At 48.2% G+C, this 12,318-nt stretch overlaps 1 protein-coding gene across 1 annotated transcript; it reads right to left on the bottom strand.

Moving 5' to 3' along the window:
* Window positions 1-296: 296 nt before the first annotated feature.
* Window positions 297-7,299, bottom strand: CD40LG (CD40 ligand). The gene is made up of 6 exons (XM_030967750.1): window positions 7,090-7,299; window positions 4,528-4,665; window positions 3,301-3,343; window positions 2,944-3,000; window positions 2,604-2,666; window positions 297-695 (listed from the first exon to the last, which is right to left on the bottom strand). Exons 1-6 carry the CDS (start codon window positions 7,243-7,245, stop codon window positions 304-306), a joined length of 849 nt encoding a protein of 282 aa, XP_030823610.1. The 5' UTR covers window positions 7,246-7,299; the 3' UTR covers window positions 297-303.
* Window positions 7,300-12,318: the final 5,019 nt, after the last annotated feature.

The following is a 12,318-nucleotide window of genomic DNA, read 5'->3' as shown; positions in this document are numbered from 1 at the left end:
ACATAACAGGGACATCGACCCTGCCAGGAATGTGGGGTGTGGTGGACCCAGACACGCAACACCAGCATGTACCAAATCACTGGCTGCGAAAGAATAAAAACTGAAAGCAAATAAGAACAGCTTCAAACTTTGTTCCATTTGTGTTCTCAGGGCCCCTTGGCCCTCATTAATAAATAACAAACTATACAAATTAAGAAACAAGAAAAACAGAGAGGCAGAGGAGCATAAATAAGGTGAAAAGGGAAAGGCACTTTGTTCAAGAAGGTTGGACTGAATTCCCAGCTCAGGACAGCCCTTTCCTCACTACAGCTTGAAGATGCCAAAGTAGGTGTTGCCGTGGCTGTACCTCACTTTTGTGGAGTCTGTCACATTGACAAAGACCATGTCATCTTCCCTGAGGTTGAAGACACCTCCCACACGGATGGACTGGAGTGCACAGACAGTCTTCAAGTGTTTTTCTTCATGTGTCTTCAAGGAGGTCTGTGTCCTTTGTCCTTTCAGCAAGAGCCGGTCCTCTTCTTTGGGGATATGTAAATAAATATAGAGGGTGAAGGGTGCCAAAGACACTTCTGGGGTGCAGAAACTGACTTGGGAGTAGATGTAGTAGAGCCCTGCTTCCTTCACCTTCAGTTTCCCCTCCTTGTTGGATATCAAGCTGTTTGTGGGGCCATACATGGTCTCCCTCCACTCCAGCACTGTAGGGAGAGAGCATGGCAGGTGAGATCAGAGAAGGAGACTTCCAGTTTGGCAGGCTGATTTGGGGGGACACCCACAGACATCTGGCCTCAAAGCCTCTGTCTGTCTGTGAGGTGCAGTTAGCGGGGTACCCAGCCGAGGACACCCTCCCCAGCCCAGGGGAGCAGGGACCCTTCCCCAAGGCCAGAGCAGATTTAACCCTTGTTTGCTGATCACTGGCTTTGTCAGCCTTGACTGGATACGTGAGTGGAGGTACATTTAGCTTCCTTCATCCAGCCAAGTGGAAATGCTTTGGGAGGAGGATTGCTTGTGTTTACCACAACAGACCAAACAGTGTCACTTCCATTTGCTGCCTTCATGGACTTCAGTGGGACACCCTTCAAACCCTCAGAGCACTACGAAAATATGCTGCAACTCTGCTCTTAAGAGCCTTCGATCCCAGTTTTTTTCCATCTGGGGGCTGCCTTTCCTCTAGAGTCCTTCCTCCTTTTGGCCTCTGGAGATGGCAAGGCTTTACCAAGGAAGTACAAAAATTAACATTGCACAGTTGCTATCCCCACCTAAGTGCAGAGCTGCAAGGGCTTAGCACAATGAGCGCTGTTTCCCATTGCCAGGACCACGGCCCACACAGATCAGGTGATGCCATGGATTTTGGGACACGTTTGGTGTCATCACAGTAGCTCATGTGGTTAATGCAGATAAGCCTATACAGAGACCTGGAAGCCATGGCTGTAGGGGCTGAGCTCAGCTATGACCTCTGCAATTTGGATGTCTGCTTTCCCCAGCCTACAGAGACACCTGGAAGAACAGCCAGGGGGAGCAACTTGGCTCCAAGGGGAATAATGGGTTTGACTACCCCAGCCCAGAGACAGTGTGCCATGGGTAGTCCTGGAGGAGCCACGAAGCCCATGGGCCCTGACCAAGCATCCCACAGGGATATTTCCCCACACAGAGTTGAGCTCCAGGCAACTGCTGCTCTCTGGACTCTGCTTTATAGGCTCAACAAGTGTTTGAGCAGGGAGTTTTAAAATACAGCAAGTTTCTCACTTCTCTGATCTTATCTAGCACTAAGCTTTCCACAGGTAGACTGAGCACCGGTGAAATGTTGCATCAGAGACGGAAAGAGCAGTTGCCGATTACTGTCAGTTACTCCAGAATTAAATCAGAAGTGCTTAGATTGTGAAATTCTTGTCCTTGTCAGACGGAGTGACTGACTGTGCAAGCTCATACTCACTTTGGTAAGCCTTGCTGTTGTGGGAAGTCCCTAAGCTAAGGCCAAGCTGAGGGACAGAGCAGCAAGAGCAACCACAGCCGATACACTGGGATGCAAAAGGACTCAGGCGTTTCTCTCAAACCTGATGTGGCCATGGCTGTGAATAATTACACCTTGACTAAACCAGTTTGGAGCCCTATGTTGCGACTGTAAAGCCCTCAGCTCACCCATCTTACTACCAGGAGCACTATGGGTGAGAAGAGGATTAAATCAGCAGATGCAAATACAAGCAGAGCCCTCCAGCAGCAGCCACCCTAGCAAGAGATGGCCAGGAGAGCAAAAATATCTATTTTAAGAACAAAAGAAAAATAGGAGGTTGCTTTCCTTAAATACAAAGCTAAAAAGTTTTCCACTCATAAAAAACACTGGAAAGATTAAGCCCTTGTGGTGCATTTCTAGGAAGGCACACATAGGGCTACTGAGGACAATTGGGATGTGTGAACCCCACATGGCACAGGAGCACGTGGCGACGTGACCACTGGGAGGTTTGCTGTGTTTTGGGGACACATTTTTGTGCTGGAGTTGTTCTGTCCCGTTCCCCACCCTTAGAGAGCCACAGGGCAGGACTGGGAATGCACACTGCTGTGTCCCTCTGGCTCCCTGGTCAAGGTAGGACCAAGTGAGTCTGTCTTACCTGAGCCCGCCTTGTTGCTCTGCTGACCTGCCAGGTGAACTGCAATTGGCTCCCTCTTCTCTGCTGCAATTTAGAAAGGCCAGTGTTATTGATGCCTTGACACTCACTGTTTCCCCAGTGCTCCTCTGCAGGGACTGCAGCACCTTCTGCCCTTAATGTTTCTCTATAGGCAAAGACATCATCTCCAGATTCCACCCCCAGCCCAGAGTGAGGCAGGACTCCACTCAGCAAAGACCTGCAGGTGCCTCTGAGGTAAAGCCTCTCATGGATGAAGCCTGCGGAGGAGATGGTGCCACCTCGCCCACCGCTGGAACAGGACCTGGGTGTGCCCACACCTCACCTGCCGCAGATGTTTCATTCTTGTGCATCACATGGGGATGCTCGTAGTGCTCAGGACCTGCCACGTAAAAAGGCCACAGATTTAATTTTGAGCTCAATTTCAACAACTTCAGACTGTCTTCTCTGACACCCAGAACTGCCTGCCCTGGGGAGACAGCCATGCCCAGTGTCCCCCTCTGCCAGCTCACACTGAGCTCAGTCCTACACCCACGAGGATGTTCCAAACTCCAACCCATACCCTGCCTCCACACCATGCCCTGAGAAACTCATGGGCTGTTGAAGGAAACCGCTTCCCAGGCCAAGGAACTTCCCCTGCCCCAGCAAGTCATGAGTGCACTGGCTACACCAGGAAACTCACCTCTCTGCATTTCAAACTTGGGCTGCTCCTTGGGGGGTCCATCCTGTTACAACGGAAAAAATATATGTTTTTTTTTCAAAATCAATGATTTTGAAAGTTTCTATATAAAAGATGCTCTGGTCATTGCTAAGGTTGGTGATATTTAACTCCAACAGCCCTGTCAGTTCATGACAGAGTATATCTGAAGCCAGAGAGCCCCTCTTGTACCTTCCCCAGCTTCACATATGATCATGGGCTATTTGCAGCAATGAGTTTATAGGGTTTATGGTCTTAGGCTTTATTCATTATTAAAATGATAGGTAAAGTTTATTGACAACAATAAGATAAACAAACAAGAAAAATCTCCTTTTCATGTGGCAGAGCCATGATGTAAGTGCTGCCAATGTACACCCCTGCCCTGCAGTTGGGGTTTTCAGGACTGCTGACCACAGCCTACCTCAGATACAATTTTTGGTGGTCTGTTGGGTACTGTTGCAAACCTGAAGATTTAGCTGAGACAGGTTTAGCTGAGGAGTTTGTTGTCATCAGGCAGTGACAATGAAGAAGAAATGTTCCTCTCCTGTCTACTCCAGCCAGCACAGCCACAGAGCAGTGAATTCAGGGCTGAGCAGGATGAGAGCACCTCATTGCAATGCATGTTGCAATGCAAATTGGCTCTTCTGCATCCAAATGTGAGGAGCCTGATCCAACTAGAGATGCCATCTCTGAGTCCATGGGGTGGCAATTTGCATAGCACCCTCATGCTCCTTCTCACTGGTTGCCAGGGCTGTTTCCTGGCCCAAGCCTTGCACTGTCATTGACACCTGGGCAAAGTGGGCAGAAATGTGTTCCCAGTGGCAGGTGGCCACAAGCATCCTCACAGCCACCCAGCACAGGACTGCAGCTAGGTGCCAGACAACAGAAAATAAATTATTTTCAGACTGGAATCAGGGAGAAGTGCCAAGGTGGCTGTAGCTCCATCCTGCCCACCACAAGGCACAAACACACCATGGCATGTTTCAGCTAGATGTACTCTGATCAAAAGCATTTTAGGAAAAAAATCAATGAGATTTCTCAATAATATCAATATAGTGTAAAAAGAATGCAGTATAAAAAAGGGCATGTGCTACACAGCCTAAAAGTAAAGAGCACCCATGGTTTAAAAAAAAGCTTGGGGTGAAGCTCTGTGTGTGATTGGGAGCCCCTCTCCTTCTTCAGTGGGATCTTTATCCACCCAACTGCATGTACCTTGCACTGGATGTTCTGGAAGCCCTTTATAACCTTTTCACAGTCCAATAATGTCGACTTCTGACCTTCTGCTGTCTGACATTTCTGAACTTTCTTCAGGAAGATGTAATCTTCATTTAAGCTCAACATCTCTTCCGTCTACCAACAGAGGAGAGAGAGGAGGATCAATGGGATGTTAGTAGGAAACCTGCAACAGCTGGCAGCAGAGCCATGCTGCATTCCTTCCAGCAACAAATCCAGCCTGGGAAGCTCAGGGTCGGACGTTCAGCACTGGAATGAGGTGGGCAGACAAACCGTGGGCAGCAAGAGCTCCCACCAGACACCCAACACAGCATCTGTGCCCTCATCCGCTGGGAACTGAACCCATGGAGCTCACCCTGAATGGCAATGCTAGGTGACAGGAGGATTGCTAAAGATCTGTGGCATTCACATTCTCTGAACCTGAGAGAATCAGTGAGAGAAGCAGAGAAAAGAAAGAAAAAAACTATTCTTATCTCAATGGCTACTCCTCTTGTTGTTCACAAGTGGAATGCACTGTGGAAGATTGTTTACCTGAAGGAAATTGGTAATTGGATTCTGGTGTGAGTATTTTGATTCATTGACCAATTGAATCCATGTGTGTGTGTCGGGACTGTTGGCAGACAGTCACAAGATTCTGTGCAGTCGAGTTGAGTGCTTTGTGCAGATTCAGTTTAGATGTAATGTAATATAGAATAATATAGTATAATAAAGTAATTAATTAGCCTTCTGATAAGATGGAGTCCTCCTCATAATTTCTTGCCTTCATTGGGCTTGCCCTGCTTTTTCAATAAGTATCTATCTTCTATCACCTTGATAATTAATTTAAATGTCCATCTCTAACTTTTCCTAAAGAAACAGAAATCCCAGTGGGTGGCTCAGGAGTTTTGCAGGTCCTTCCCCAATGGCCTGAGCAGGCAGCTGGGATGCTCACTCAGCCCCTCACTGCCCTGTCCACTCAGAGGGGTTTAAACTTTTTTTCTACTGACTTATTGACTAAAAGCATTGCCAGCAAAACAAAACAACATGTAGGTTGGGGCTGAATTGTGCGAAGATCTTCAGATTAAAAAAAAATCAGAAAGCCAATAAGAAAATTATTAAATGCATCCAAATACTGATTTTTATATTTACACCTGTTTGGGTTTTTTTGGTTGGTTTTTTGTTCCTTGTAAAAACCTAACATTCAGTTAAGTGGTAAAGAGGAAGTGCAGCTGGACATGAAGACACACAGCCGGGCAGAGAGCTCAGCACAGGTAGCACTAAGATATGGAGGATCAGATTTGAAGCCCTGCCACAAGCTCTGAAGGCAACTGAAATCTTCTTGCCACCTGTGACTGCATTTCAGCTGCCTCTGATCCTCGGCCATGTACCCCTGTAGTCACATTTCCCTCTGCCAGAGACCCTCTACACATTCCTTCATGAGAGCCTGCAACCTCCATGCAGTGAAGTCCCCTTCAACACATCTAATATTAAAGCCCCTCTAGCTCAACATTGTTCTCCACCCTTGTAGATCAGAAACCACACATCTAAATTTCAATTTAAGTTGAAACAACACATGTAAAAATCAGTAACATCCACCATATCAGTGTATCAGGTAAGAAAAATGCATGCTGGGTTTTAGGCACATATTTCTTGAGCAGGCAGTCATTTCTGGCTTGAAGTAAAGTAGCTTTGGATTGGTGATTTTAGGCATCATGCAGTGCAGCTGCAGCCATACCAACCTCAAAAACGTCTTTCTGGACTTTAACTTTTTCGTAGATATTGTCTCAGGTATGGGACAGGATCACTAGTACTGTGTACCTTCAAAAACAGAGGAAGTACTAAGGTCCAGTCTTTTCTTCCCTAACCTACACGACTGCACCTGAAGTGAGATGTTGATAAACACACTGAAACATTAAAAAAAAATTATTTCTGGACCTTTCATTCTCTCAGTTAATGTCACAGTGCTAAGAAGTGCTACAAAATCAGAAAAAACCACCACCAGTCTAAAACAGCCATTTGCATGCCTAAACCACACCCTCTTGTCGTCAGACTAGCCACCAGCTAGCAGATTTATTCCAGGTGTCTCTTGGCAATTGCTCATTCTCTTTTTGTTAGCAAGGAGAACAGATCTCCCACATATTCTCATGGCAAATTAAAGCAGAAATGAGAGCATGGATGAGATAGCAGATTTATTCCAGGTGTCTCTTGGCAATTGGTCATTCTCTTTTTGTTAGCAAGGAGAACAGATCTCCCACATATTCTCATGGCAAATTAAAGCAGAAATGAGAGCATGGGTGAGATAGCAGATTTATTCCAGGTGTCTCTTGGCAATTGGTCATTCTCTTTTTGTTAGCAAGGGGAACAGATCTCCCACATATTCTCATGGCAAATTAAAGCAGAAATGAGAGCATGGGTGAGATAAATGGTACTGCTACCTCTATCCAGTGGTCAGCACCATTTTACACCATGTTCATCCTCCTGATGAGCAGATCTCACCAGACCCGAGGTCAAAGCATGCCAGCAATCCAGCAGGGACAGAGACAACTTTCTCTCTCTGCTTACCTTATCCATCTTCATGTGAAGATACAAACAGAAGAGCACGGTCCCAATGGTCTGCACTACAATAAATACACTGAGGAAGCCCATGAACATTTTCATGATGCCAGGAGATGTGCTGCTGATAGGACGGGGTGCCTCAGGGCCATAGGGTTCGTTCATCCTCCGTGTACGTTGCTGGGGCTCCTCCAAATGCACTGCTTGCAAGTAGCATGAGAACTGTTGTGCGAGCGTCTGCTGCTCAGGGGATACAGGGTACAGCAACCTACACTTCCTGGAAAAAGCTCTTCATAGTGGGTAGGTTTGTTCACTACCATCTCCCACAACAAACAACAACAAAAAAGTTGCTTAGACTTCCTTCTCTGTTGCACTTCCATGCTTTTTCCTACTGTTCTACCAGAAACAGAGAAAGGTTCTTATTTTGTATATTCATATCTGCCTTTGAATCACTCAAAAATATTCCCCGGTGGATTTTTTTTACTGTTGTGGATGAAAGTTCTCTGACAAGTTGCCGTAAAAGAAATGTACACTGAATACAAATAAAGAGCTTCTGAGCAGCACTGTGGGCTGCCAGGGGCTGGGAAACACTCAGAGATTTGGTTGTTTCTCAAAAGGGGAAGAATAACTTTTTCCTTTTGATTCCCTCTAAGACAAGGATGATTTCTGCAGTGAAGATGCTTGGCTGAGGCAGGTGGGTTGTGCTGGTTTCTACTTTCCCTTGTGCTACCCCTGGCTGATGTCTCTGCCTGGGTAGGCTGGATGATCTCGGAGAAAGGACCATCTGTACAGACACTGTAACCCTGGTGTGGGCACAGCTTTCATGCTCCTTAGCAGACAATGGGACTTCGAGCTTGGTGCTTGGCTATTAGTTTGCAGAGACAAGTTTTAAGTCGCTTTCTTGATACCCTAGTGAGGTGCTCACCCTGTACCCAAGGGCACAAGCCATCTCATACCCTGCCCCACTTATTCCTGTTACCTGTATCTATGTACCTAGACATGAAAAGGGGTGTTGGAAATGCCAGATACTCTGGCCAGCTTCTGACCTCCCATCATCACTGCCATGCAACTTAGAGAAACCCATGTCCCCTCTACACCCGAACGCCTCTCGAGCTGGCTGCAGGGAGGTGAGGTCCTGCCCCCCAGCTCTTCAGGAATCCAACATTCATGAGTACATGTAATGCTGCTAAAATAATACACCAAGTAAATACCAGGGGGTCCTCATTGCTTGCAACAGGGGACAGACCTCATTTTTTCCATGTAAAGAGAATATATGTGGGGGTTTGTTGGGATGCAGAGGAGGGGGGCTGCAAGAATATGTTGAGGAGGACTGGAGTGCTGATTTGAAGGCTTCATCAACCATCATGTAGAGTTGTTTTGAAAGTGGTATGCTAGAGGAGATGTTCTTATCAGATGTGCACACAGCTAATACAGGGTTGGATCGTGTTGGTGGGGGGTGCCGAACAGGTCCTGCTTGCCAGCAGCCACAGGAAAGGAGGGTACACAGTGCCTTTTGGGGCTCCTCAGAGCACTGCAGGATGGAGTCCAGCATCTGCTTTTCCTATCTGCCTTCTTTCCCGCATCCTGCCCTGTGTGGTTAAGGTGTTATGAGCTGCAAATGCAAATGCTGGTAACAAAGCACAAACACCTCTGCAACTGAATAAGGGTTTGACCTTAGCAGGTCACTGTGCTCCTAAATATAACATCCTAATCACAAGTGTGGGATGGCTTCAGGGTCTTTGTGGGCAGCATTTGAGTAACAGGGCAGAGGATGCCTTGGGGTTGAGGCCCTAGCCGGTGCTTTGGAGTCATGTAACCCTTCAGCTTGCCAGGACTGTCACACCTCTGCAGTGAGGCGTAGGGCTCATCCTTTGGGAAGAGACTGCCAGCTCCGAGGTCAGCTCCCCTTTTGCCTCCTAGACTAGAGAGTAGCTGCTCAAGTCCATCCCCTTGAATGCCCATACTCTGAGGGCTGCCCACACACCCTGACCATCCAAGGGCTGCCTTGCTGCTCAGCTCACCAGGGCTTTCCAGTCTCCTCAGGAGTGTCCTCCCAGTGGCAACAAGGTGCCATAAACAGTGCTGGGAATACAATAGTTGTGTCCCCAAAGGGGGTCTCCTCAGTATCACTGAGCTTTGGGCCTGGTCCCTCAGGCTTGCAGCTCTGCTGCGCAGAGGACCAAGCCTGCTCACAGCCTGGGGCCACTGCCAAGCGCCTGATTTTATTTCTTTTTGTCTCAAAATTGCCATAATCTTTGGAAAGGCCCAGCCTGGTCTCCTCTCAGGCATCTGGTCTGACACCAAGCTCCTGCATACTGTCCCGATCATGGCAAGTTTGCCATAGGCAGAAAGCCATTTGAAAATCCCCAATAATACACCAGACAGCTGAGGGCCACAAGGCCACAGTGGGGAGCAGCATCAGCTTCCTGAAGTTCTCATGCTTTGCCCTTAGCCTCACCACACTCAGCAGCATTTTCCAGGGCTCTTTAGCGTTTCCTCTAAATTTAACACATCTGGGGGAAGTCACTACATGTGAAACTAAATTATATGACAAGTCATCATTTAATACTGTTCCCGAATGTGTTGGGACAGAGGCAGCCAACAATGTGTGAAACCACAGTGCTGAGTGTTGCAGAGAGTTTTTGCACAGCTATTCCTGAGCCCTGGCTTTCCCCAGTGGACAAAACCTTTCCAAACACATTTCTGTAGAGCCGCCTGCTTCACTGAAATGAGAAGAGCCTGTAGGAAATGTTGAAAAGACCAAGCATGTCACTGGTCCCATTGCATGCTCCTTGATGGAGGCTGGAGCCCTAGATGGGCTGACAAGTTTAGTCAGGAGGATGGGGAAGAGCTCCACTTTTGAGTACCCAGCACAGAACATCACTGTTGGCCGCCAGTGCTGCAAACCAGGAAACTAAGTTGCTCCTTGACAGCACCCAGATAGGAGAAACCAGGTGGAAAATATGACAGCGGGGATCCTGGCAGAGGTTCAGCAGCAGCAGCTCCTCTTCAGGAAGCCATTGCTCCACACCAGCAATCCAGCCCCTTGCTGCTGCAACTGGCGGGGATCAACCCTTGTGAGCTGTCCACTCTGCAGCACCTGCTCCTGAGGCTTCTACGGCTCAACCTGGACCACCACAGCTGCAGAGCAGGGGTGTTGGATCAGACAGGAGGAGCTGACCAAGCCCTGTGGCAGGCAGACCTCCAATGAGCCATTCTGGCACTGTGACTGTTCAGAGCCAGGCAACCCAGGGACCTGCTGCAGGGTATGTGGAGCTGTCGGCCTCTTGGGACCTACTCTATTGCCACCTCAAATGGATAGGAGGGATGGAGGGGGAGGGGGATGCATATCCCTGACTGTTTGGCTGCTGTAGGAACATGAGGGAGCGTAGCAAAATGGGGAACACAGTCTTAGGGAAAGTGGGACCCAGAGAGATGATGGGCAAGGAAGAGAGGACCCAACAGCAGAAGGAACAGTCTGCCTTCATGGGATAATCCCAGGGAAGATGAAGTCACATCTTCACCTGGTGATGAGCCCATCACCAAGAAACCAATCAGGTTTTCTTTCACGTCCCAAACTCTCTGAACGTAACCATACCCACCCACTTGTGAACCCAAACTGGTACAGTTGCTCCAGCCAGATAACCCCTGGGTGAGATGATGGGAAAATGTGATCCGCTGCTTGAATTCCTATTGCCCGAGTTGTGGTATTTCCGCTGATCAGCAAATTGTCTCCATTCGTATTCGGTGTTCTGAGTTTTGTTTACTGAGAAAATATCCGGTCGCCTGCCCCTGTGATCTGTCAAAGGCTGGGAGCATCTCTGAAGGCAGCAAGGTGAAAGCTGCTGAGAAGAGAGTGATTTTTTGGGGTTTTCTGGGTGCATGCTGTGGTTTCTTGACTAGCTTTTTAAAATGTGATGCTTCCCCACATGCTCTTTATAATTAACAAAAGCTGGGTGTTGTGCAGTCCTAAGAGCAATACACTCGAAAAGAAGATTTTATTCTGAGTCAGAAAAGGAGTTTGCCTGCAATGCCGTGGGAGGGATGCAGAAAGGAATCTATGAGAGAAACCTAAATTAAGCCCCTTCAGCCCAAGGCCAGGGGCAGAAGGGAAATTTGAATTTTTCTGCCATTTGCTTTTTAATTTCTTTAGATTTTTCACTCTTCTGTACCTTCTGAGCTCTCATGTCTCCAGGACAACCCTGCCGTCAGAGAGGAAGAGGGAACAGATATAGCCAGAGCACCGCAGAAAACATCACAGAGAAGGAAAGGTTGCATTACGGTTTCTGTTCACTATCTACCTCAGTCGAATAAGATAAAATTCTTGGAGTCCAGAGCAGCAAGAAGAAGTTTCAGAGAGAGAAAAACATGTCAGTCCTTGTGAAAGCCACATCCCCCTGAGTAAGAGAAGAGCATAATATGCAGGTTGTAGCCACCATGGTGGCAATGGCAGGCTGCAGCCCCATTGCTTGCCATGGTCCTCAGCCATAGAGAAACCCATGTGGAGATGAGCAAAAGTTCCAAGCTCCAGCAGATGTGAACACAGCAGGTAGATTAGATCAGATGTACAGTGTCATCTCCACTGCATTTTCCCTGCACATGTGAGAGAACATCTGCCCCTCCAGACATCTTCTCTGCCACCATCCGGAGCAGTAAAGAACAATAGAAAAAGAGTAACAGGGGGTGGCACTGGGGTACTGCTGTCCCTCTGAGCAACCCTGTTCCAAGGGTCACTGTCCCCTGTGCCCTCTTCCCTCCTTGCCCCCTCACCTCCCTGCCCTTCTGTACAATCCACAGTTGCAACTGAGCCAGACTTTTCCCTGGGGAACTGAGGTGGGTGGAGAGCAGGCAACAGCAAAGAAACAAGCCCCAGTGACCCCACAGAGGATGGAAGGCCCTGGAGGGCATGTGGCTTTCATGCCACATCTGGGTGACAATGCCAGCCTTGCTGTGCTGAGCCACAAAGAGCACCTGGCCTTGGAACTGCTGAGCTTTGCAGTAGCTGCAAAACCACAAATGGCACTAGAAGCTTCTTGCTGTGAAGACTGCACCTACTCCTCCCAACTTCCTAAAAATAGAGCCCAGTGTGGGGAGGCCCACGGCCCTGGCCCTGCCAAACAAGCCCCTCTTGCCTGAGTCACGGCGGAAGGGAGCAGAACATCCCATGCCATCCCCCATTCTCAGTGAAAGCTGCTCTCCCTGCATGGGGTGCGGGGGCCTGCACCCATCAAAACCACA

This window comes from Camarhynchus parvulus, chromosome 4A (genome assembly GCF_901933205.1).
Source record: "Camarhynchus parvulus chromosome 4A, STF_HiC, whole genome shotgun sequence".
In the NCBI taxonomy this organism is placed as follows: Eukaryota; Metazoa; Chordata; class Aves; order Passeriformes; family Thraupidae; genus Camarhynchus; species Camarhynchus parvulus.
The sequence above is the reverse complement of the archived record's forward strand: the minus strand, read 5'-3'. Positions and strand labels throughout refer to the sequence as shown.

Excerpts from the sequence above, each read along its gene's own strand:
- CD40LG (XM_030967750.1), bottom strand. The coding sequence starts at position 7,245 with ATGAACGAACCCTATGGCCCTGAGGCACCCCGTCCTATCAGCAGCACA. Across the intron at positions 4,666-7,089 it reads TTCACATGAAGATGGATAAG|ACGGAAGAGATGTTGAGCTT; the intron begins GTAAGCAGAGAG and ends CTCTGTTGGTAG. Across the intron at positions 3,344-4,527 it reads TCCAGAACATCCAGTGCAAG|GATGGACCCCCCAAGGAGCA; the intron begins GTACATGCAGTT and ends CCGTTGTAACAG.